Here is a 24,312-nt window from a genome sequence, read left to right on the forward strand (position 1 = left end):
TCTCTCTATCTGTCCCAGGCGCTCGCTCTCCTGGGCTCCTTCTCCTGCTCTCTCGCTGTCTGAGTAAGATTTGGATCTCACTTTCCGTAGCTCTATAAAAGAGAAATAACTAGTGGCCATGTTAAAGTACCCTGGATGGTGAAGGATATTTATCGAGAATATAAGGGGGGCATGTATACTTCCTGGAGTAGTAATGCCACGAGAAATCAGGAAAAGTCTCCTCGATGCAGGAGAGAGGCTAAGGCTGGAATAAGGAAAGCAGGAGAAAAGGATGGCAGGCTGACCTGAACAAATAGTAAAATGTTCTTCAAACAGATTAGTGAAGGATAGAGTGGGCCCCAAAAGGAGCAAGCTACTCACTGAAGCACAGGATGTGGCAGAGATGATAAATGAATATTTGGCCTCTGTCCTTCCCAAATTAGATGGTAACAACGGCCAGTTTGAAAACGTAGGTGTTGAGCAACTGAGCAGTACAGTAATAGATAAAGAAGAGTTGATAAAAGGCTGGCAGCACTCCAGGTAGAGAAATCACCAGGTTTGGATGAGGTACCTTCTATATAAAGAAGGGTTGGGGAACAAATTACCTTTATGTAAATTTTCCAAAAGACTGGAATTGGAGGGTTGCAAATGTGACACCGTTATTTGAGAAAGGGATGAAAGATGATCCAGGGAACTGCATATCTATCAGCTTGACGTCAGTAATGAGAAAACTGATGGAGGCTGTAATACAGGATAAGGTAAATATATACAGAGAAAAATACTTAAGTTAATATTAGACGGCCAGCATGACTTTGTCAAGGGGAGGTCACGTCAGACAAATTTGATTGAGTTTTTAGAAGAGGTGACACAGGCGCCAGATGAGAATTGTGCTGAGAATGACTGACATTGGACGTTCGGAAAGTATTTGGTTAGCAAATTAGAAATATTTGGGATTGATGGGTCCTTTGAAGCATGGATTAGATGGTGGCTAAAAGAGGGTAGGGATAGATGGGCATTTCTCAGATTGGAGAGACATCGAAAGTGATGCTCCCTGGGGATCAGTGTTTAGGACCCTTGCTTTTTTGCTTTATATAAATGATTTGGAGCTGGGTGTTGAGGGTGAAATCTGTAAATCTGCCGTTGATGCGAAGCCAGGGCGAGTAGGGAGTTTGTGGGGGTGATGCTGAGTGACTTCAGAGAGACATTGACAAGCTGGCCAAACTGACAGATACCTGGAAGATGAAGTTCAGTGCAGAGAAATGGGAGATGATCCATTTCAGTAGAAGCAACCCTGTGAGACAGTACAGGCTCAGTGGTACAACTCTGAGGGGAGTACAGGGGCAGAGGGACCTTGGGGTTCACGTACATCATTCTCTGAAGGTGGTAAAAACAATGACTGCAGATGCTGGAGATCGGAGCTGAAAATGTGTTGCTGGAAAAGCGCAGCAGGTCAGGCAGCATCCAAGGAGCAGGAGAATCGACGTTTCGAACATGAGCCCTTCTTCAGGAACTCTGAAGGTGGTCAGGCAAGTTGAAGCAGTGTATAGGATCCTTGGGTTTAAAGATAGAGACATAGAGTATGAAAGCGAGGGAGTGATGCTCCACCTCTCCAATTCGTTGCCAGACCGTATTTGGAGTACTGTGATCCATTCTGGGCACCTTATTTAAGGAAGCATGTTAAAGTCTTGAAGAAAGTGCATGGGGGGTTTACTCGGATTACACCAGGAACGAGGGCTTTTAGATACAAAGGAAGATGAGAAGTTTTGAGCTGCTTCTCCTTGGAGCAGAGATTAGGAGGCGTTCCAAATTGGGAATAATTCTGACAGGTAAACGAGGGTACTCTGCACTGGTTGACACATCGGTAAATAGGGGTCACAACTTCCAGATGGTCAGTGAGAGAATTCGGAGCGAGCTGTGGATCAACTTCCTTACTCCGAGAATTGTTCGGTTTTGAAATCGCATGCCTGGGAGAGTGACGGATGCTTCCCTTCATATTATGCCTTATTGCTTTTCTAGTTGCCCTCTGCTGGTTTTTAAAGGCTTTCCAACTCTTTGGCTTCTCACCAAATGTTGCTGCATTGTATGCTTTTTCTTTTATGCTGTCCCTGCCTTCCTTTGTCAGCTCTGATTGACTTGTCCTCCCCTTAGAATGTTTCTTCTTCCTTGGGATGAATTTCCTGCTGTGCCTCCTGCCTTACTCCCAGAAACTCCTCCTATTGCTGCTGCACTGCCTTCCCTGCTGGGCTGCTCTTCCAGTTCAACTCCAGCCAGCTCCTCCCTCATGTCTTACTCCATTGTGATACCGTTACATCTGATTCCAGCTTCTTTGTCTCTCAAGCTGCAGGGTGGATTCTGTTATATTATTATCACTGTTCCCCCCCTCCCCTAAGGGATTCCTTCACCTTAACCTCCCTAATTAAGTCTGTCTCATTACACATCACCAAATCCAGATGCTCTCTTCGGAGCGCAGGCTGGGTGACCGCTTTGCAGAACACCTACATTCCATCTGCAAAAAAAGACCCGGAGATTCCAGTTACCTGCAACTTCGACACACCGCTGTGTTTGTTCCCTGGTCAGCGTCCCTGTCTCAGGCTTGCTGCAGTGCTCCACTTGGCCACCCGGCAGCTTTCTGGGCTCAACATCGAGGTCAATAATTTTAGTGTTTGAACACCATTTCCCCCAGCCCCATGCGCTAGGTCTTGTCGTCACATGATCTGCTACCACACGCATCTCATTGTCATGTTCTGATTATTTATCATCGTTCATGTGACCATCACTGGCAAGGCCTGGCATTTGTTGTCCATTCCTCACTGCCTCTCGAATCGAGCAGGTCTCCAGAGCCGTTGGTTTGCAGTCAGCCATTTTGTTGTGCAGTGTCTGGAGTCACGTGTAGGCCCAGACTGGGTAAGGAGAGCCCGTGTCCCTCCCTGAAGGACCAGTTGGCTCTTTGCACCAGTCAGCAATGTCTCTCGCAGTAGGCATCACTGCGGCACGGTTTTGAATTCCAGATCTTGTCGATCTGAATTTTAAATTCCACCAGCCAATGTGGTGAGGTTTGAACCTGTGTTCTCAGAGGGTTAGGTTCTTGGTGACTGTTCCATTACCACCACGCCACTGTCGCTCACCCTGAGACCCAGCCCGTGTAATCTAGAACCTTCAACCAGAAGTGCAGCAGCAAAGCCTCAGATTCTAACAGTCCGAGTCCCCCTAGACTTTTATACATTGTCAGAAGCGGTCTACTTGAAACTGCATGGCCTACTTTATGATGGTTTTATCTAATATTTTCTTTTTTTTAAATCCCCACCCCTCTTCCATCTCTTCCAGCAAGGGGACTGCGTCATCAGCAAAGTGCTGACCTTCGATCTGACTGGGTTCCCAGAGGCTGGCCCATCACCCAACGAGTAACCCTCAGGGGAAGGAAGGATTGCGGGTGGGAATGGGGTTGGGTTTGATTGTGAGAATTTGGGCATGCAGTACTTCATTCACCTGGCACCGTGTGTCAAGCAATCAATCCTTGTCCCCATGAGGTGGGGAGACTGAGCTTTCCATTTTTAGTCCCCTCTGCCTTGTGCTGACTCCCCTCTCTCTGTCAGGTCTGTTTTTCTCTCTCTCTCTGTCTCTCTCTCTCTCTGTCTGTCTCTGTCTCTGTGTGTGTGTGTGTCTCTCTCTCTCTCTCTGTGTGTCTCTCTCCGTCTCTCTCCGTCTCTCTCCGTCTCTCTCCGTCTCTCTCCGTCTCTCTCTCTCTCTGTCTCTCTGTCTCTCTCTCTCTCTCTCTGTCTCTCTCTCTCTCTCTCTCTCTCTGTCTCTCTCTCTCTGTCTCTTTCTCTCTCTCTGTCAGCCTGTTTCTCTCTGTTTCTCTCTCTTTCTCTGTCTGTCTCTCTTTCTCTGTCTCTCTTTCTGTCTTTCTCTGTCTGTCTTTCTCTGTCTGTCTTTCTCTGTCTCTCTTTCTCTGTCTCTCTTTCTCTGTCTTTCTCTGTCTCTCTTTCTCTGTCTCTCTTTCTCTGTCTCTCTTTCTCTGTCTCTCTTTCTCTGTCTCTCTTTCTCTGTCTCTCTTTCTCTGTCTCTCTTTCTCTGTCTCTCTTTCTCTGTCTCTCTTTCTCTCTCTGTCTCGTCCCAGTACTTTTGCTGTGTGCCTCACGCATTGAAGGTTGGGTTGGGAAAGGAAAGGATGCTGTTCAGTGTTTCCCTTTGTCCGTAGTTCCCTTGATCGCAAGCCAGAGAGGCTTGAGGGTTTGAGGCCTCTGCTCGCCCCAGTCTCCAGCTGTACAGTCCAGCTTACCACTCCTGATGTAGGGATTCTGACCTTCAGACTGCCTGTCAAGAAGCGGTGTGTTAACACCACCCCCACCCACCTTTCAGCTTGGGCAAGCCCCACCTCAGGGTGTGGCTTCATTGAGCCCCTGGGCCCTGTTCAAAGTGAGGCACAGTCCAAGCGTCCTGCAGGAGGGATGGGTTTTTTTCTGAACAGTGAGCTTTTAAAAGAAAATGCCAATCTGGGTAGCTAACTGCCCCCTTAATTTATTTGTTGGAAAGAGTACAGCAGATTCGATGAGCTTTGTTTACTGCTTCTGGGGTCAAGCAGCTTTATTCCCTTGATTTTTTTGGGAGTGGTGGCATTTCCCACTTTAGGCTGTGGGTGTGAAATCTTGCCTCTGGTGATTGTATCTCCCTTAACATCGGAGCCAGCATGCTCACGTGGCTGGACGTATGCCTGAAATTCCCCAGGGTATCTTTGCCAGAGTGAGTTGGAGTTTGAAAGTAGTGGTAAGGGCCTCGAGAAGCTGAAAGGAAGAGACCGAGCGATGATTGCACTGTTTAGTTTTCTTTGTCCTTTGCAGCAGGGACTAGAATCGTGAACGGGAAGCAGCTGTTTAATTTGCTGAGCTCCTAAACTTACAGTCCGCGCAGGCAGCATCCAAGTGAGTTGGGAGAGAGGAGAGCCAGCACTCTGAATGCCTTTTATCACCCCCCACCCTTTACAGGGTGTAATCCCGGAGCTGTGCAGGGGCAGGAGGTTGTGATTCTGTCTCTGAACATCTGACGGACTCTGGAAGTACCTGTCTGGTGTTTCACCAGTTGCCGTGCCTAGACAACCTGCTCCCACCACCACCCCACACACACATGCACCCAGCTCTCCACTGGCAGGCAAGAGCCTCCAGCAGTGCAACACACTAGCACTGCCGCCTGTCAGAGATGGGAGCGTTGTTTATTTTGGGGACTTTCTATTCTTGCACCTGCCCCTCTCTGTCTGTCTGTCTCTCTTTCTCTGTCTGTCTGTCTCTCTTTCTCTGTCTGTCTGTCTCTCTTTCTCTGTCTGTCTGTCTTTCTCTGTCTGTCTGTCTCTCTTTCTCTCTCTGTCTGTCTCTCTTTCTCTCTCTGTCTGTCTGTCTTTCTCTCTGTCTCTGTCTCTGTCTCTGTCTCTGTCTCTGTCTCTGTCTCTGTCTCTCTCTCTCTCTCTATCCTCCCCCACCCCAACCCCACCAGGAAACAGACCCAGTAGCTGCCAGCAGCTTGGCACTCTCCTCGATTTGGCAGGAGTGCGGAGGATCTCGGGATGGTATCTGATGAAAGATTGACCTTCCTGTTTGCAGAAATCTCAACTGGATCGCTGTGAGGGGGCGTTGAAGAGACTCTTTATGGGTGGGGGAGTGAGTAGAATTGTCTCTTTTTTTTAAGATGAGAGATGTAAAGTATTTGATATGTAGCATGTCAGGATTAAACTGCTTGCTCGTTGCAGTGTGGCTCGGGCAGCTGTTTTGGTTGACTTGTTGAAACTCCTTGTAATGGGATCTGGAAACCAATTTCCTCCTCTTTTTAGCAAGAATCACGTTAGACTGCTTTTCTTTGTGACAGTGCCGTGCAAAATCATGTTTCTGTTTTACCCTGAAAGCACCCAATAAAATGTATACTTTCAATTTGATTGAGCTGGTTTGGTGCGTGCGTGTGTGTCTGCATGCATGCTGTACAGAGCCTGATGTTCACAGTTCGAGCCATGAGGTAGGTAGGAGTGTTTTGAGCTGAGCCCACCCACTGCACTCCTGGGCTTGGCCTCCGAGGCTCCTGGTCTGATTCTTCCTACCCAGCCTGACTGCCGGGACCCAAAATGTGGCTCGTCCTTCCACTTGCTCACCAGCCTGTGAGAGGAAGAGCTGTCGCCCCTCACCCTCCACGCGGCCGAACCTGGAGCTCGGTTGCACCAAGTGCCCGTGGGTGCGGGTCTGTCTTGTGTCACTCCCACGTCTCCAGTGGAGCAGGGATTTGATTTGGTTAATTATTGTCGCAGGTACCTAAGTGCAGTGAAAAGTTTTGTTTTGCGTGCAGAGCAGGCAGATACAAAGTGTGTTATGATAATAGAACAGAACAAGGAACACGATATTACAGCTGCAGAGAAAGTGCCAGCGGGCCAGATTAACATTAAGTTTTAAATTTGAGAGGTCCATTCAGAAGTATATTAACAGCGGGGAAGAAGCTGTTCTTAAGTGTGATCGTACGTGTGGACAAATCTAGAGGAGAAGAGGATGGACGAAAGTATAACTGGGGTGGAAGGGTCTCGTTGGTTGCTCTCCCGAAGCAGTGGGACGTATAGATGGAGTCAGTGGATGGAAGGCTGGTTTGCATGATGGATGTAGAGGGTTATGTGAGACTCGGTGGAGGCTTTCTGGCAATGCTGTGAACTGTTAGAAATCTGTCAGTGTCAGCCTTTTATTGCCAGGCTCAGTATGTGCCTCAGGAAACATTGCTGCAATGCTGCACAAGTGTTGGAACCTGTTCCGCAGGAATTATTTCTTTACCTTGCACACAGTTGGGTCATTCTGTCCTTTTTGCCACATGCTAGCATTTATGCTTCACTGTCGGTGGGTTTGTGCTGAGGGAGTGCCCTGCTGGGGGAGCACTGCACTGTTGGTGGGTCAGTGCTGAAGGTGTGCCACACTGTTGGAGGGTCACTACCGAGTAAGTGCAGCCACACTGTCAGAGGGTCAGTGCTGATTTTAAAATTTAGGTTTTATTGTCACGTCCTCAAGTACAGGAGTACAGTGAAGTGTACTGTAAAGCCAAAGTACAAAGGGATCTGGGAGTGCTAGTTGAGCATTCTCTAAAGGTAAACATGCAGGTTGAGTCCGTGATTAAGAAAGCGAATGCAATGTTGTCACTTATCTCGAGAGGGTTGGAATATAAAAGCACCATTGTGTTACTGAGACTTTATAAAGCTCTGGTTAGGCCCCATTTGGAGTACTGTGTCCAGTTTTGGTCCCCACACCTCAGGAAGGACATACTGGCACAGGAGCGTGTCCAGCGGAGATTCGCATGAATGATCCCTGGAATGGTAGGTCTAACATACGAGGAACGGCTGAGGATCCTGGGATTGTATTCATTGGAGTTTAGAAGATTAAGGGGAGATCTAATAGAAACTTACAAGATAATGCATGGCTTGGAAAGGGTGGACGCTAGGAAATTGTTTCCGTTAGGCGAGGAGACTAGGGCCCGTGGACACAGCCTGAGAATTAGAGGGGGTCAATTCAGCACAGAAATGCGGAGACATTTCTTCAGCCAGAGAGTGGTGGGCCTGGGGAATTCATTGCCGCAGAGTGCAGTGGAGGCCGGGACGCTAAATGTCTTCAAGGCAGAGATTGATAAATTCTTGATGTCACGAGGAATAAAGGGCTATGTGGAGAATGCGGGTAAGTGGAGTTGAAATGCCCATCAGCCATGATTGAATGGCGGAGTGGACTCGATGGGCCGAATGGCCTTCCTTCCACTCCTTTATGTCTTAGGTCTTACGGAATGTCTCACTGTGCCCTCACTTCATCGCGGGAAGTAGCCGGGAGAGCTGCTCCCAGTACAAGCCTTTCTAATTTCAGGGGACCAGAATTCTACGCCGTGCCCTTGGTGGCATCACTGACGTGCTGCACAGAAGACGGCTGTCAGACCGGAGATTGCTCTTAAAGAAGTTGCACAGCGTTTGAAGTCACAGAGGGATCTGATTCAAGGGGTCGAGCCTGCAGAGAGACCTGAAGGACCTAGCTTTGGAATCAGAAGTGTCAATGGACCAGCACGCCAAAAACAATCAGCAGGAGCCAGGGCAATGGGTGTTTGGTACTTGGCCGGAGTTCAGATGAGTCCAGGCTCCAAGCTGGCCAGGGAGTAATGGAGTCTATTGGTGATATAGACTTGGGTGGGTGGGGTGGGGGGGAAACGGGCAGGGCAGTGAGATGCAAAACCTGATGAGCCCAGGGAAGAGATGGGTAGCCACGAGAGAGAAACCCCTCCTGGTGGTCCCAGGGCTTGCAATTCCTTGGTTCCGGGAGGGGTGGCGGGCTGGGAACATGTTGCTTCCGGAGGGTAGTGTCTCTGGTCTCGCCTGGGATGGATGAGCTGTGTGAGACCCACAGTCATCACATCGCCATCCGACCAAACATCACCTTGATGCTGTCCCTCTGGGTCAGCAACAAGATGGTGTAGCAAAGTCTGAGTTAACTCACGAAAGATCACAACACCAGAAGATCGGACGAGGTACTGTTGTCTTCCCACTAAATTATCTGGTGCTCGTTTTGTTAACTGAAAGAGTTCATTTTTCTTTTTGTTGGCTTGCTAGACATGTCCAACGTAATTTATAGCAAAAATCATTGACTGAAAAGACGAGGGATCTTGCAAAATTACTTTTCGGTGCTTTGGGGCAAAATATTTTTCCTCCTCATTGCAGGAACAAGCGTGCACTCTCTCCTTGTTTTCTGAAATGTGCCAAGGACTGCTTTTGCAGAGCAGAATTAGGATTTAGGAAAATGGATTTGTGATATTTAATTTCTGACGTCCAGCTAATCTCTTTGCCCCCCCCCCCCCCCCCAAAACCACCCAACCCAAAACTATGTTACATAGAACATAGAAAAATACAGCGCAGTACAGGCCCTTCGGCCCTTGATGTTGCGCCAACTCAACCCCACCTAACCTACACTAGCCCACTATCCTCCATATGCCTATCCAATGCCTGTTTAAATGCCCATAAAGAGGGAGAGTCCACCACTGCTACTGGCAGAGCATTCCATGAACTCACGACTCGCTGAGCAAAGAATCTACCCCGAACATCTGTCCTATACCTACCACCCCTTAATTTAAAGCTATGCCCCCTTGTAATAGCTGACTCCATACGTGGGAAAAGGTTCTCATAGGCAACCCTATCTAATCATCTTGTGCACTTCTATCAAGTCACCCCTAAACCTTCTTTTCTGCAATAAAAACAGCCCCAAGTGCCTCAGCCTTTCCTCATATGATCTTCCTACCATGCCAGGCAACATCCTGTTGTTCTTTTTAACACATTTCTGTAGCTGTTGGGGGGATGTTGAATTTTGTTGCCTCAGATTAGAAGGTTTTGTTCACTTGGTGTTCATCTTGGACGCTCCCAGGTACGGCATAGCTAGATGCAGCGTAAACCTCCCACTGAACACACCCAGGGCAGGTACAGCATGGATTAAATGCAGTAAAACTCCCTTGAGGCAGCTACACAGTAAAGTTCCCTGTCTGCACTCTGGCAAAGGTACAGCATCCCGATCAGATACAGCATAGAGTTGTAGTGAGTTAAATTGCATTTCTCTTACTGCCAAGTTAGGAAAAGTGAACTAATTATTTTCCTGCTCTGTCAGTAATCATGATGAAAGGTAATACTGCCAATACATCGCTCAAAATCAAAAACTGGTTCCTTGAATAAACAAAAGGTCTAATACAAACGTAACTTACTTGAGCAAAGATGTCAAGATTATTAAAAGGTTAAAACCTGTACAAATGTATTCAACTACTTTTCCTGAAAACCTCAAAATTTGCAGAAAACTGCAAAGTCTCCGCTTGGTGTTATCTTTAACAGGAGGAGCAAATTACTGCAGATGCTGGAATCTGTACTGAAAACAAAAAGTGCTGGAGATCACAATAGGTTAGGCAGCATCCTGGAGAGAGAACAAGCTAACACCATATAGACTCTGTTAGTTAGCTCTCCCTCCATGGATGCTGCCTGACTCTCTGTGATCTAAAGATAACAAAATTCAGTGCAAAGAATTAGTCACAGCCTGTCCCAAATGTTGGTTTATCACTGAAGTATTTTTCTATACAGGTTTGTTGGCATTGGGTGTCAGGTGAGTTATAACTGGGTGAGTTCACTTTTTTTGTAGGAGGCAGCGGTGTCGGATTTCAAATTTGTCTTTTAAGATCCCTCCACTTGCGGTGATGGGGTCTTCCAGTGGGTTTTCAGCTCCCGTGTTTGGATGAAGGGAGTTTCGGGCGTTGAGACACAGCCGGCAAAGTCTTCTCCTGAAGCGTGTTAGCTCCAGACTGTCTGATCAAATCCGATGTTGTTTTTCACCCACAATCTGGGTCAAGTGATCTCTCTCTGATTGTAACGCAGATTCTGTCTCCGTCTAAGCTGCTTGTTCTTTACAAATGCACGATTGCTGCCGTTGTAGCTGTGCAACAAGTACTCTTGACGAAAAGGTCACAGTCCAGTTGTAAAGGCTACTTTTTCCTTTGGTTGGTTGGGGCGGAATATTGTCGGGGAATTTTCCAATTATGAATAGAGCTCGGATAAACGCGGATCTTGTGAAATTGACACACAACTAGTTTATCCCACAATATCGTGGGAAGAGAAATTGACTGCACGTACACAGAATGGTCACTCTGTACAGGTGAGTCTCGGTTCTCTTCCCTGAAGTACAGGCATGTTATTACAGGGTTACAAGAGATTGATGTTAATTTCAGGACAATACAGTTTTGATTACAGATGATTAAATTGGCATTATTGAAACCAGCAAAACAATGCTGCATGTCCAGCGGTATTGGTCAGTTAAACCATGGCAATAGGAAGTCAGTGAATCTAAGAACATTCTTACGGTAATGAGTCATAACATTCTGTTCACAATAGTTCATTGGGCAGTGGTCATCAATATTAAGTACCCTGGTGCCATGTATGATTCGGAGGTGCCGGTGTTGGACTGAGGTACAAAGTGAAAAATCACACCACACCAGATTATAGTCCAGCAGGTTTATTTGGAAGGACTAGCTTTCAGAGTGCCTACACCCACGTTTTCACCTACACCTACTTAGGTGTCCTATGATCTTTTACTCCATAACCACTCCGCAAGCTAGTGCTTCCAAATAAACCTGTTGGATTATAACCTGGTGTTGTGTGATTTTTAACTTGGTGCCATCTAGTTTGCGAGGGCATTCTGTCTCTGCCGCCTGGGGAGGCAGAGACTGCCTTCGGGGCTTAGATTCACAGAGTCATAGAGATGTACTGCATGGGAACAGACCCTTCGGTCCAACCCGTCCATGCCGACCAGGTTATCCCAACCCAATCTAGTCCCACCTGCCAGCACCCGGCCCATCTCCCTCCAAACCCTTCCTATTCATATACCCATCCAGATGTCTTTTAAATGTTGCAATTGTACCAGCCCCCACCACTTCCTCTGGCAGCTCATTCCATACACGTACCACCCTCTGCATGAAACAATTGCCCCTTAGGTCACTTTTATATCTTTCCCCTCTCACCCAAAACCTATGCCCTCTAGTTCTGGACTCCCCCACCGCAGGGGGGAAAAGACTTTGTCTATTTACCTTATCCATGCCCCTCATGCTTTTATAAACCGCCTCCGACGCTCCAGGGAAAACAGCCCCAGCCTATTCAACATCTCCCTATAGCTCAAATCCTGGCAACATCTTTGTAAATCTTTTCTGAACCCTTTCACGTTTCACAACACCTTCTGGAGGTGCAGTGCCATTGTGAGGTAGAGAATCTCATTAGTGGCTCATTTAGATAACATGTTCCTCCGATTAGATATTGGCTCTTTGACTGTCAGTTCCTGAGTGTAGCTAACTTGAGGTATCAATGGCATTGTAGGTAGGTAGATTAGATTAGATTCCCTACAGTGTGGAAACAGGCCCTTCGGCCCAACAAGTCCACACCGACCATCCGAAGAGTAACCCACCCTGTCCCATTTCCCTCTGACTAATGTACCTAACCTAACAATAGGAAGGGTTTGGAGGGATATGGGTCGGGTGCTGGAAAGTGGGAATTAGATTTGGTTAGGATGGACGGGTTGGACTGAAGGATGTGTTCCCATGCTGTACATCTGACTCTATATCCTTTTAAAATCTCCCTCGTCTCACCTTAATTCCGAATCTTTGTTGAATTCAAATTCCACTGATGGGATTTGAATCTGGGTCCCCAGAACGTTACCTGGGTCTCATGTTTTGGTGATAGTAACCCTTAGCCAGCACTGTTGGTAATTCCTGCTTTCTATTCTGTGCTTTGCCCGGAGGCCCGCTGAAGATGTTACCTAGTAGGCTGACGAAACGTCTGGAAACGAACCTTCCAGCTCAGCGAGCATACCTACATCCAGAGGACACAGAATTTATACTAAAAGATCAAAATGTCATACAACTGATGTAATGTATTGAACAAATCTAGATTGTTGTTAAAGTTTTTAATCACTTAGAATGGGATTGCAGGTTTTGATTGATTATGTAAATCCCTAAACTTTTTACGAGTAACAGTCCTGCGATAGCTTAAGGTTTTATCAGTGTAAAAAAAAATGTGTTGTCTGAGCTGAGAGGCCACTTTTTTTTAATATGTTGATAAAAGCTGAAGTTATCTCCGGACAGTGACTTGAAAGAAGCGCCCATTCTGTAAGACAGTGAAATTTCCTGACTTTGGCTGGCTTGTCAGCAGCTTTAATTTCTGAGAAGATCCTGGGAATTAGCGGGTCTTGATTTTCTAGCAGGCTGCTCTGGTGCCTCCTATCTGAGACTTCGACTGATCAGAGTTTTATGTTCAGTGAGGGGTTATTGTGCTAAGCTGATAGTTGGAGTTGCGGTGCAGGTCGGTCACGATCCAACTCTGTGCAAGAACAGGCTCGAGGGGCCAAATGGTCTCGTCCTGTTTCCTAAGCTCTGACCCCAGGATGGTGAGTGACAGAAATGAGTTTGCATGCGGAGCCTCTTGACTTGTTAAAGCCACATATTTTGTACCTCCCCACACAAAAGGCACAATCTTTTTGACACACTTGTGTTTAAGATGGTAACTTAGATTAGATTAGATTACTTACAGTATGGAAACAGGCCCTTCGGCCCAACAAGTCCACACCGACCCACCGAAGCGTATACCACCTAGACCCATACCCCTACATTTACCCCTGCACCTAACACTATGGTCAATTTAGCATGGCCAATTCACCTAACCTGCACGTTTTTGGATTGTGGGAGGAAACCGGAGCACCTGGAGGAAACCCACGCAGACACGGGGAGAATGTGCAATTTCCACACACAGTCGCCTGAGGCGGAAATTGACTTCTCTCATAGGACTGAACAGCACAGGAATGGGCCCTTCGGCCCAGGCTGTTATGCCAAACATTACACTAAATTAAACTAAACCCTTCTGCCTGTCGTTGGTCCATACCCCTCCATTTCTTGCACATTTGTGAGCTTATCTAAAAGCCTCTTAAATGTCCCTATTGTATCTGTCTCCATAACCACCCCTGGTAACATGTTCCTAACTCCTACCACATCTCCTTTGAACTTGTCCCCTCTCACCTTAAATGCATGCTCCTCTAGTTTTAGAGATATGGAGGGGTGGCTCAGTGGTTAGCACTGCTGCCTCACAGCACCAGGGACCCAAGTTCGATTCCAGCCTCGGGCGATTGTCTGCGTGGGTTTCCTTCAGCTGTTACGGTTTCCCCCCACAGTCACAAAGATGTGCAGGTCAAGTGAATTGGCCATTGCTAAGTTGCCCGTGGTGTAGGTGCATCGGTCAGAGGGAGGTGGGTCTGGGTGAGTTGCTCTTCGGTGGGTCGGTGTGGAATCTAAAGTAAAACGATTCTGTCCGTCAACCCTATTTGTGCATCTCATAATTTTATAGACTTCGAACAAGTCTCCCCTCAGCCTCTGCCACTCCAGACAAAACAACCTGAGTTTTTCCAGCCTCTGATTACAGCTCATACCCTCTAATCCAGTGAGCATCCTGTTAAACCTCTTTTGAGCCCTTTCCAAAGCTTATATATCCATTCGTACCAATAGCAGTCAACATTTCATTGTCGAATCTGATGATCCAATTGCTGATGATCAGATGTACGTTTTATATAATACCTTCAGCATTGTGAAAATGCCTCCAGCTTTGCAGGAATGCCACAAGGCAGAATTTAACATCAACATGAGGAGATAGTATGGACTGCTGGTAGAAGTTCAGTCCACCATGTAGGTTTAAGGTGGATCTTATGAGGAGGAAGGGGGAAGGTGGAGAAGTTCAAGGAGCAAGTTCTAGATCTCGAGGCCCCGGGCAACTGAAAGAACAGTGGTTAGCACTGCTGCCTCACAGCGCCAGAGACCAGGGTTCAATTCCCGCCTCAGGAGACTGTCTTTGTGGAGTTTGCACATTCTCCCCGTGTCTGCGTGGGTTTCCTCTGGGTGCTCCGGTTTCCTCCCACAGTCCAAAAATGTGCAGGTTAGGGTGAATTGGCCATGCTAAATTGCCCGTACTGTTAGGTAAATGTAGGGGAATGGGTCGGTGTGGACTTGTTGGGCCGAAGGGCCTGTTTCCACACTAAGTAATCTAATCTAATCTAATCTAAACAGCAGTTACAATGAAACATTGGAACCCTTGCTGGGAAGGGTGAGTTTTCCCGTATTAAAAGGGACTTACCTCGGGAGTTGGGTCTCCATTTGCCGAGAGTTGTGAGGGAGGAGCGAAGGACTTCTGGGAAGTCATATATTTGTGTGGTCGCGTGACCCGAAACACTACTCGGGTAGTGTCTCCCACCCATCCTCCTCCTCCTCCTAACCAAAACAAAAGGACCTGTGCGCCAGAATGGTAAGGTAACAAGTTTTTTTTTTGTATTCCTTATTTTTTCACCAGTCTCTTTGGGAATTTAGAATAGTGGGAATGGCGGTGAGGGCAGTTGAATGTTCCTCCTGCAGGATGTGGGAGGTAAGGGTCACCTCTAGTGTCCCTGCTGACTACATCTGCGGGAAGTGCACCCAACTCCAGCTCCTCAATCGGAGTTAGGGAACTGGAGCTGCAGCTAGAGGAACTTTGATCATTCGGGAGGCACAAAGAGTTACTGAGAGGAGTTACAGGGAGGTAGTCACTCCTAAGGTACAAGAAAAAGGCAAATGGGTTACAGTCAGGGGATGGAAAGGGAACCAACAGGCAATGCAGGGCCATTCCCCTGGATTGGATATTGTTGGGGGGGTGGAGAAACGACTTACCAGGGGAAAGCAGTAGGGCACAGGGCTCTGGCACAGAAGGGAAGGGGGAAGAGGAGCAGAGCAGTAGTCATTGGGAACTCCATAGTTAGGGGGACAGATAGGAGGTTCTGTGGGGACGGGAAAGACTCACGGTTGGTATGTTGCATCCCAGGTGCCAGGGTTCGTGATGTCTCTGATCGTGTTTTTGGGATCCTTAAGGGGGAGGGGGAGCAGCCCCAACTTGTGGTCCACATAGGCACCAATGACATAGGTAGGAAGAGAGATGGGGATTTAAGGCAGAAATTCAAGGAGCTAGGATGGAAGCTTAGAGCTAGGACGAATAGAGTTGTTATCTCTGGTTTGTTGCCTGTGCCACGTGCTAGTGAGGCAAGGAATAGGGAGAGAGAGGAACTGAACATGTGGCTACAGGGATGGTGCAGGAGGGGGGAGGGTTTTGGATTCTTGGATAATTGGGGCTCTTTCTGGGGTAGGTGGGACCTCTACACGCAGGATGGTCTTCATCTGAACCAGAGGGGTACCAATATCCTGGAGGGGAAATTTGCTAAGGCTATTGGGGTGGGTGTAAACTAATCCAGCAGGGGGATGGGAGCCAAAATTATAGTTCGAGTATAGAAAAGGTGAGTAGGGAGGTCCGAAATCAAGATTCAGAGGCGCAAGATGGCACCGGGAAGCAAGAGGTTGGTTTGAGGTGTGTGTACTTCAACGCCAGGAGCATCCGGAATAAGGTGGGTGAACTTGCAGCATGGATTGGTACCTGGGACTTCGATGTTGTGGGCATTTCAGAGACATGGATAAAGCAGGGACAGGAATGGTTGTTGCAGCTTCCAGGATTTGGATGTTTCAGTAAGAACAGAGAAGATGGTAAAAGAGGGGGAGGTGTGGCATTGTTGGTCAAGGACAATATTACAGTTACAGAAAGGGTGTTTGGGGACTCGTCAACTGAGGTAGTAAGGGCAGAGGTTAGAGAGAGGAAAGGAGAGGTCACCCTGTTCGGAGTTTTCCATAGGCCTCCAAATAGCCCCAGAGGTGTAGGGGAAAGGATAGCAAAGATGATTCTCGATAGGAGTGAGAGGGGCAGGGTAGTTGTCATGGGGGACTTCAACTTTCCAAATATTGACTGGGTACGAGTACTATAGATGGGTCAGTTTTTGACCAGTGTGTGCAGGAGGGCTTCCTGACACAGTATGTAGACAGGCCTACAAGGGGCAAAGCCACATTAGATTTGGTACTGGGTAATGAGTCTGGCCAGGTGTTAGACTTGGAAGTAGGTGAGCACTTTGGTGATAGCGATCACAATTCTGTTATGTTTACTTTAGTGATAGAAAGGGATAGGTGTATACCACTGGGCAAGAGTTACAGCTGGGGGAAAGGCAATTACGCTGCGATTAGGCAAGATTTAGGAAGCATAGGATGGGGAAGGAAACTGCAGGGGATGGGCACATTAGAAATGTAGAGCTTATTCAAGGAAAAGCTCCTGTGTGTCCTAGATAAGCATGTACCTGTCAGGCAGGGAGGAAGCTGCAGAGCGCGGGAGCTGTGTGGTTTACGAAGGAAGTGGAATCTCTGGTTAAGAGGAAGAAGAAGGCTTATGTTAGGGTGAGATGTGAAGGCTCAGTTAGGGCGCTTGAGGGTTACAAGGTAGCCAGGAAAGACCTAAAGAGAGAGCTCAGAAGAGCCAGGAGGAGACATGAGAAGTTGTTGGCGGATAGGATTAGGGTAAACCTTGAGGCTTTCTATAGGTATTTAAGGAATAAAAGAATGACGAGTAAGCTTAGGGCCAATCAAGGATAGTAGTGGGAAGTTGTGTGTGGAGTCAGAGGAGATAGGGGAAGCACTAAATGAATATTTTTCGACAGTATTCACTCTAGAAAACGACAATGTTGTCAAGGAGAATACTGAGATACAGGCTACTAGACTAAATGTGATTAAGGTTCACAAGGAAGAGGTATTAGAAATCCTGCAGAGTGTGAAAATAGATAAGTCCCCTGGGCCGGATAGGATTTATCCTAGGATCCTCTGGGAAGCCAGGGAGGAGATTGCCGAGCCTTGGCATTAATCTTTAAATCGTCATTGTCTACAGGAATAGTGCCAGAAGACTGGAGGATAGCAAATGTGGTTCCCCTGTTCAAGAAGGGGAGTAGAGACAATCCTGGTAATTATAGACCAGTGAGCCTTACTTCAGTTGTTGGTAAAGTGTTGGAAGAGGTTATAAGAGATAGGATTTATCATCATCTAGAAAAGAATGATTTGATTAGGGATAGTCAGCACGGTTTTGTGAAGGGTAGGTCATGCCTCACAAACCCTATTGAGTTCTTTGAGAAGGTGACTAAACAGGTAAATGATGTGGTGTATATGGATTTCAGTAAGGCGTTCGATAAGGTTCCCCACAGTTGGCTATTGTACAAAATGCAGAGGAATAGGATTGTGGGAGATATAGCAGTTTGGATCAGTAATTGGCTTGCTGAAAGAAGGCAGAGGGTGGTGGTTGATGGGAAATGTTCATCCTGGAGTCCCAGTTACCAGCGATGTACTGCAAGGGTCAGTGTTGGGTCCACTGCTGTTCATCATTTTTATAAACGACATGGGTGAGGGCATGGAAGGGTGGGTTAGTAAATTTGCAGACGACATTAAGGTCGGTGGAGTTGTGGACACTGACGAAGGATGTTGTAGGTTACAGAGAGACATAGATAGGATGCAGGGCTGGGCTGAGAGGTGGCAAATGGAGTTTAGTGTGGACAAGTGTGAGGTGATTCACTTTGGTCGGAGTAACAGGAATGCAAAGTACTGGGCTAATGGTAAGATTCTTGGTAGTGTAGATGAGCAGAGAGATCTTGGTGTCCAGGTACACAGATCCTTGAAAGTTGCCACCCAGGTTGACAGGGTTGTTAAGAAGGCATACAGTGTTTTAGCTTTTATTAAGAGAGGGATCGAGTTCCGGAACCAGGAGGTTATGCTGCAGTTGTACAAAACTCTGGTGCGGCTGCACTTGGAGTATTGTGTACAGTTCTGGTCACCGCATTATAAGAAGGATGTGGAAGCTTTGGAAAGGGTTCAGAGGAGATTTACTAGGATGTTGCCTGGTATGGAGGGAAGGTCTTACGAGGAAAGGCTGAGGGACTTGAGGCTGTTCTCGTTAGAGAGAAGAAGGTTGAGAGGTGACTTAATAGAGACATAGAAGATAATCAGAGGGTTAGATAGGGTGGACAGGGAGAGTCTTTTTCCAAGTATGGTGACGGTGAACACGAGGGGACATAGCTTTAGATTGAGGGGTGATAGATATAGGACAGATGTCAGAGGTAGTTTCTTTACTCAGAGTAGTAAGGGTATGGAATGCTTTGCCTGCAACGGTGGTAGATTCACCAAGTTTAAGTGCATTTAAGTCGTCATTGGACAGGCATATGGACGTACATGGAATAGTGTAGGTTAGATGGGCTTCAGATTGGTATGATAGGTTGGCGCAACATCGAGGGCCGAAGGGCCTGTACTGCGCTGTAATGTTCTATGTTCTATGCCTGAGGCTGGAATTGGGAGGGGGGGAGGTGGCAGAGATAGGGAGGGGGTGTAGGGGCTGGAGGAGGGGACAGAGGGAGGGGGTGTAGGGGTTGGAGGAGGGGACAGAGATAGGGAGGGGGTGTAGGGGCTGGAGGAGGGGACAGAGGGAGGGGGTGTAGGGGTTGGAGGAGGGGACAGAGATAGGGAGGGGGTGTAGGGGCTGGAGGAGGGGACAGAGGGAGGGGGTGTAGGGGTTGGAGGAGGGGACAGAGATAGGGAGGGGGTGTAGGGGCTGGAGGAGGGGACAGAGATAGGGAGGGGGTGTAGGGGCTGGAGGAGGGGACAGAGGGAGGGGGTGTAGGGGTTGGAGGAGGGGACAGAGATAGGGAGGGGGTGTAGGGGTTGGAGGAGGGGACAGAGATAGGGAGGGGGTGTAGGGGCTGGAGGAGGGGACAGAGATAGGGAGGGGGTGTAGGGGCTGGAGGAGGGGACAGAGGGAGGGGGTGTAGGGGTTGGAGGAGGGGACAGAGATAGGGAGGGGGTGTAGGGGCTGGAGGAGGGGACAGAGGGAGGGGGTGTAGGGGCTGGAGGAGGGGACAGAGATAGGGAGGGGGTGTAGGGGCTGGAGGAGGGGACAGAGGGAGGGGGTGTAGGGGCTGGAGGAGGGGACAGAGGGAGGGGGTGTAGGGGCTGGAGGAGGGGACAGAGGGAGGGGGTGTAGGGGCTGGAGGAGGGGACAGAGGGAGGGGGTGTAGGGGCTGGAGGAGGGGACAGAGATAGGGAGGGGGTGTAGGGGCTGGAGGAGGGACAGAGGGAGGGGGTGTAGGGGCTGGAGGAGGGGACAGAGATAGGGAGGGGTGTAGGGGCTGGAGGAGGGGACAGAGGGAGGGGGTGTAGGGGCTGGAGGAGGGGACAGAGATAGGGAGGGGGTGTAAGGGCTGTTAGAAGTGACAGATAGGGAGGGGTGTTGGGGCTGTAGGAGGTGACAGATAGGGAGGGGTGTCGGGGCTGGAAGAGGGGACAGAGATAAGGTGGGGGTGTAGGGGCTGGAGGACGTGGCAGATGAGGGATGTAGGGAACTGGATGAGTTGATAGAGATAGGGAGAGGTGCAAGGGGCCATAGGAGATGACAAAGAGAGGGAGGGGCTGGTGGCAATGATCGAGATAGGGAGGAGTGTAGGGGCTGGAGAGGGAGGTGACAGAGATAGGGAGGAGTGTAGGGGCTGGAGAGGGAGGTGACAGAGATAGGGAGGAGTGTAGGGGCTGGAGGGGGAGGTGACAGAGATAGGGAGGAGTGTAGGGGCTGGAGGGGGAGGTGACAGAGATAGGGAGGAGTGTAGGGGCTGGAGGGGGAGGTGACAGAGATAGGGAGGAGTGTAGGGGCTGGAGGGGGAGGTGACAGAGATAGGGAGGGATGTAGGGGCTGGAGGGGGAGGTGACAGAGATAGGGAGGAGTGTAGGGGCTGGAGGGGGAGGTGACAGAGATAGGGAGGAGTGTAGGGGCTGGAGGGGGAGGTGACAGAGATAGGGAGGAGTGTAGGGGCTGGAGGGGGAGGTGACAGAGATAGGGAGGAGTGTAGGGGCTGGAGGGGGAGGTGACAGAGATAGGGAGGAGTGTAGGGGCTGGAGGGGGAGGTGACAGAGATAGGGAGGAGTGTAGGGGCTGGAGGGGGAGGTGACAGAGATAGGGAGGAGTGTAGGGGCTGGAGGGGGAGGTGACAGAGATAGGGAGGAGTGTAGGGGCTGGAGGGGGAGGTGACAGAGATAGGGAGGAGTGTAGGGGCTGGAGGGGGAGGTGACAGAGATAGGGAGGGATGTAGGGGCTGGAGGGGGAGGTGACAGAGATAGGGAGGGAGTGTAGGGGCTGGAGGGGGAGGTGACAGATTGGGAGGCAAGTTCATGGGTGCGAGGTTTTAACTGGGGGCAGCCAGTAGATTGTGCAGGTTGGATGATGAGCTTCCCTGACAGCGGTTGCACGCAATACAAATAGTTTTGAGCGTGTCCAAACGTGTTGACAATTACGTGATGGTAGAGGTGCACTGAATGTCAGCCCACCCCCCTCATTGATTCGTAAGAACATTGGCTGTTGGAATCTAAAGCTCCTTCCACCGTCCCCTATCAAACCCTCCCAGGATAGGGACAACACCGGGTTAGATACAGAGTAAAGCTCCCTCTACACTGTCCCCCTATCAAACCCTCCCAGGGACAGGGACAACACCGGGTTAGATACAGAGTAAAGCTCCCTCTACACTGTCCCCCTATCAAACCCTCCCAGGATAGGGACAACACCGGGTTAGATGCAGAGTAAAGCTCGCTCTACACTGTCCCCCATCAAACACTCCCGGGGACAGGGACAGCACGGGGTTAGATACAGAGTAAAGCTCCCTCTACACTGTCACCCCCATCAAACACTCCCAGGGACAGGGACAGCACGGGGTTAGATACAGAGTAAAGCTCCCTCCACACTGTCCCCCCATCAAACACTCCCAGGGACAGGGACAGCACGGGGTTAGATACAGCGTAAAGCTCCCTCTACACTGTCACCCCCACAAACACTCCCAGGGACAGGGACAGCACTGGATTAGATACAGAAGCTCCCGATACCCTTTTAAACTGAAAGTAAAGCTCTCTCAACACTTCCAAAACAGGTACTGCACTTATAGAGTAACTGTACAGTTACATATCTGGGTATTGAAAGGGGGAGAGAGAGAGAGAGACCTTACAGTTTTGACTGGCGTTGAAAGCAAAATGATGTTATTTTTTGCTGCTCCTGTCCTGTGAATGTTTGATGGGGGACGGTGTAAAAAGGTAGCTTTACTCTGTATCTAACCCTATTCTGACCTACCCTGCGTGTGGCTGGTATAGTAGAGGAGCCTGGTAAATACTCCATGCATAACAACCCCCCAGCCTTGGCCCCTCCATGTTTTTGGACACACCTCTGTCAGAAAAGCTGAATAATCATTGAAGCAGCAAGTTTAATTCCGAAGTGGAAGAGTTAAGGGAACTTTCCTGCTGGGGACACAGGAGTAGGTGCCCTCAGTACACACTCACCTCCCTGCTGTGAGCTGTTTACAATGAACGGTCTTTCTGCTTGAGGTTAACTGCATGGATCACACAGACCTTTGGAGTATTCCTGGCTGAAGATAAGGGACTATGGGCTGAGAGCGACGAGGGGATCCAGAGGACCGTGGCTAGAGAGAGAGAGCTCGTGGAAAAACTTTGCAGGTAAGATCTATGCCGGTGTATGTTCTCAAAGAAAAGTCTGCACACAGGTTCTGCAAAGCCAAGGCTGGTTTGAACGATTGTAGGGGGTTTATTTACAGAGCTGGATAGTTCTTAGCCACTCGTCGTTAATCCCACAACTCCCCTTGCAAGAGGGGATCATATTGCTTTGGGTTGTTGGGAGTGCTGCTGCGAAAGTGCAGCTTGAAGGAGATCACATTTTATTTAATACTGTCCCAGGATGACGCCTTGTGTCCCTTTGAGAAGGGGCTCAGTCCCCGTTCCCGGGAAACCATGTCTCCCACAGGTTGTGGCTGAGTGCGTCACACAGCACCATGTTAGAGGGTCAGAGCCAGGGACAGAGGTGAATGGCCCCAGGTTCAGAGTGAGGGCGAGGTGTGGGGGGGGGGGGGCAATGGCCCAGGAGGTGGTGATTGAGAGGCGAGGCGGGTGTGCTGGGGAGAGGGAAGGGAAATCTCTGTGTGAGCATGGGGAAGGGCAAGTGATTGTGCTGGTGCTGGAGAGAGAGTGCATCCATTCAGGGAGGGGTGTGGGTAGGTGTGTGTGCCTGAGAGAGGGTGGGTAGGTAGGTGTGTGTGCACAAGAGTGGGTGGTGGGGGTAGGGGTGTGTGTGTCTGCGTTTACACGTGTAGGGGAGTCTGTGGGTGTACGCGGGCACGTGAAAGAGTGAGGGGTGGGTGTGCATGCGAGAGGCTGTGTGCGCGCGCACATGCATGCGTGAGTGGGGAGGTGTGTGCGCGCGTGCACACGAGTAGGGGTGTGTGTGCGCATGTGTGCATTCAAGAGGGTGGCTGTGGGTATATGTGTGCACACGCGAAGTGTGTGTGTGAGAGAGAGGGGGGTGCGTGTATGTATGTGAGATGGTGCTTGCGAGGAGGAGGGTGGGTGTGTGTGTGAGGGGTGGGGTTGTGTGTGTGTGGGGGGGGGTGTGCACATGTGGAGTGTGTCTGTGAGAGGGGGAGTGTACATGTGTGCATGGGGAATATGAGAGAGAGGGTGTGTATGTGAGAGGGTAATTTTGTGTGTGTGTGAGTGGGTGTGTGTGAGAGAGGGTGTGTGTGAGAGAGGGTGTGTGTGAGAGAGGGTGTGTGTGAGAGAGGGTGTGTGTGAGAGAGGGTGTGTGTGAGAGAGGGTGTGTGTGAGACAGTGGGTGTGTGTGAGACAGTGGGTGTGTGTGAGACAGTGGGTGTGTGTGAGAGAGGGTGTGTGTGTGAGTGAGACAGTGGGTGTGTGTGTGAGAGAGGGGGTTTGTGAGACAGTGGGTGTGTGTGAGAGAGGGTGTGTGTTTGTGAGACAGTGGGTGTGTGTGTGAGAGAGGGTGTGTGTTTGTGAGACAGTGGGTGTGTGTGTGTGAGAGAGGGTGTGTGTTTGTGAGACAGTGGGTGTGTGTGTGTGAGAGAGGGTGTGTGTTTGTGAGACAGTGGGGGTGTGTGAGAGAGGGTGTGTGTTTGTGAGACAGTGGGTGTGTGTGTGAGAGAGGGTGTGTGTGTGAGAGAGGGTGTGTGTGTGAGAGAGGGTGTGTGTGTTTGTGAGACAGTGGGTGTGTGTGTGAGAGAGGGGGTTTGTGAGACAGTGGGTGTGTGTGAGAGAGGGTGTGTGTTTGTGAGACAGTGGGTGCGTGTGTGAGAGAGGGTGTGTGTTTGTGAGACAGTGGGTGCGTGTGTGAGAGAGGGTGTGTGTTTGTGAGACAGTGGGTGTGTGTGTGAGAGAGAGAGGGTGTTTGTGAGACAGTGGGTGTGTGTGTGTATGTGTGAGAGGGTGTTTGTGAGACAGTGGGTGTGTGTGTGAGGGTGTTTGTGAGACAGTGTGTGTGAGAGGGTGTTTGTGAGACAGTGGGTGTGAGAGAGAGAGGGTGTTTGTGAGACTGTGGTGTGTGTGTGTGTGTGTGTGTTGTGTGTGTGTGTGTGTGTGTGTGTGTGAGAGAGGGTGTTTGTGAGAGAGAGGGTGTTTGTGAGACAGTGGGTGTGAGAGAGAGGGTGTTTGTGAGACTGTGTGTGAGGGTGTTTGTGAGACAGTGGGTGTGAGAGAGAGAGGGTGTTTGTGAGACTGTGTGTGTGTGTGAGAGAGGGGGTGTTTGTGAGACAGTGGGTGTGAGAGAGAGAGGGTGTTTGTGAGACAGTGTGTGTGTGTGTGAGGGTGTTTGTGAGACAGTGGGTGTGAGAGAGAGAGGGTGTTTGTGAGACTGAGAGTGTGTGTGTGTGAGACAGGGTGTTTGTGAGACAGTGGGTGTGTGTGAGAGAGGGTGTTTGTGAGACAGTGGGTGTGTGTGTGAGAGGGTGTTTGTGAGACAGTGTGTGTGTGAGAGGGTGTTTGTGAGACAGTGGGTGTGAGAGAGAGAGGGTGTTTGTGAGACTGTGTGTG

At 49.4% G+C, this 24,312-nt stretch overlaps 1 protein-coding gene across 1 annotated transcript in view; it reads left to right on the plus strand.

Annotated features, from left to right (window-relative positions):
- The window catches only part of LOC132809051 (structural maintenance of chromosomes protein 1A), a 50,596-nt gene extending 44,697 nt beyond the window's left edge, over positions 1–5,899 (plus strand). The window contains exon 25 of the mRNA XM_060822429.1: positions 3,304–5,899. Within this exon, the coding sequence (XP_060678412.1) occupies positions 3,304–3,384 (81 nt within the window). The 3' untranslated portion in view covers positions 3,385–5,899. The remainder of the gene's footprint in view (positions 1–3,303) is intronic.
- Positions 5,900–24,312: the final 18,413 nt, after the last annotated feature.

This window comes from Hemiscyllium ocellatum, unplaced genomic scaffold (assembly GCF_020745735.1).
Source record: "Hemiscyllium ocellatum isolate sHemOce1 unplaced genomic scaffold, sHemOce1.pat.X.cur. R, whole genome shotgun sequence".
Classification (NCBI taxonomy): Eukaryota; Metazoa; Chordata; class Chondrichthyes; order Orectolobiformes; family Hemiscylliidae; genus Hemiscyllium; species Hemiscyllium ocellatum.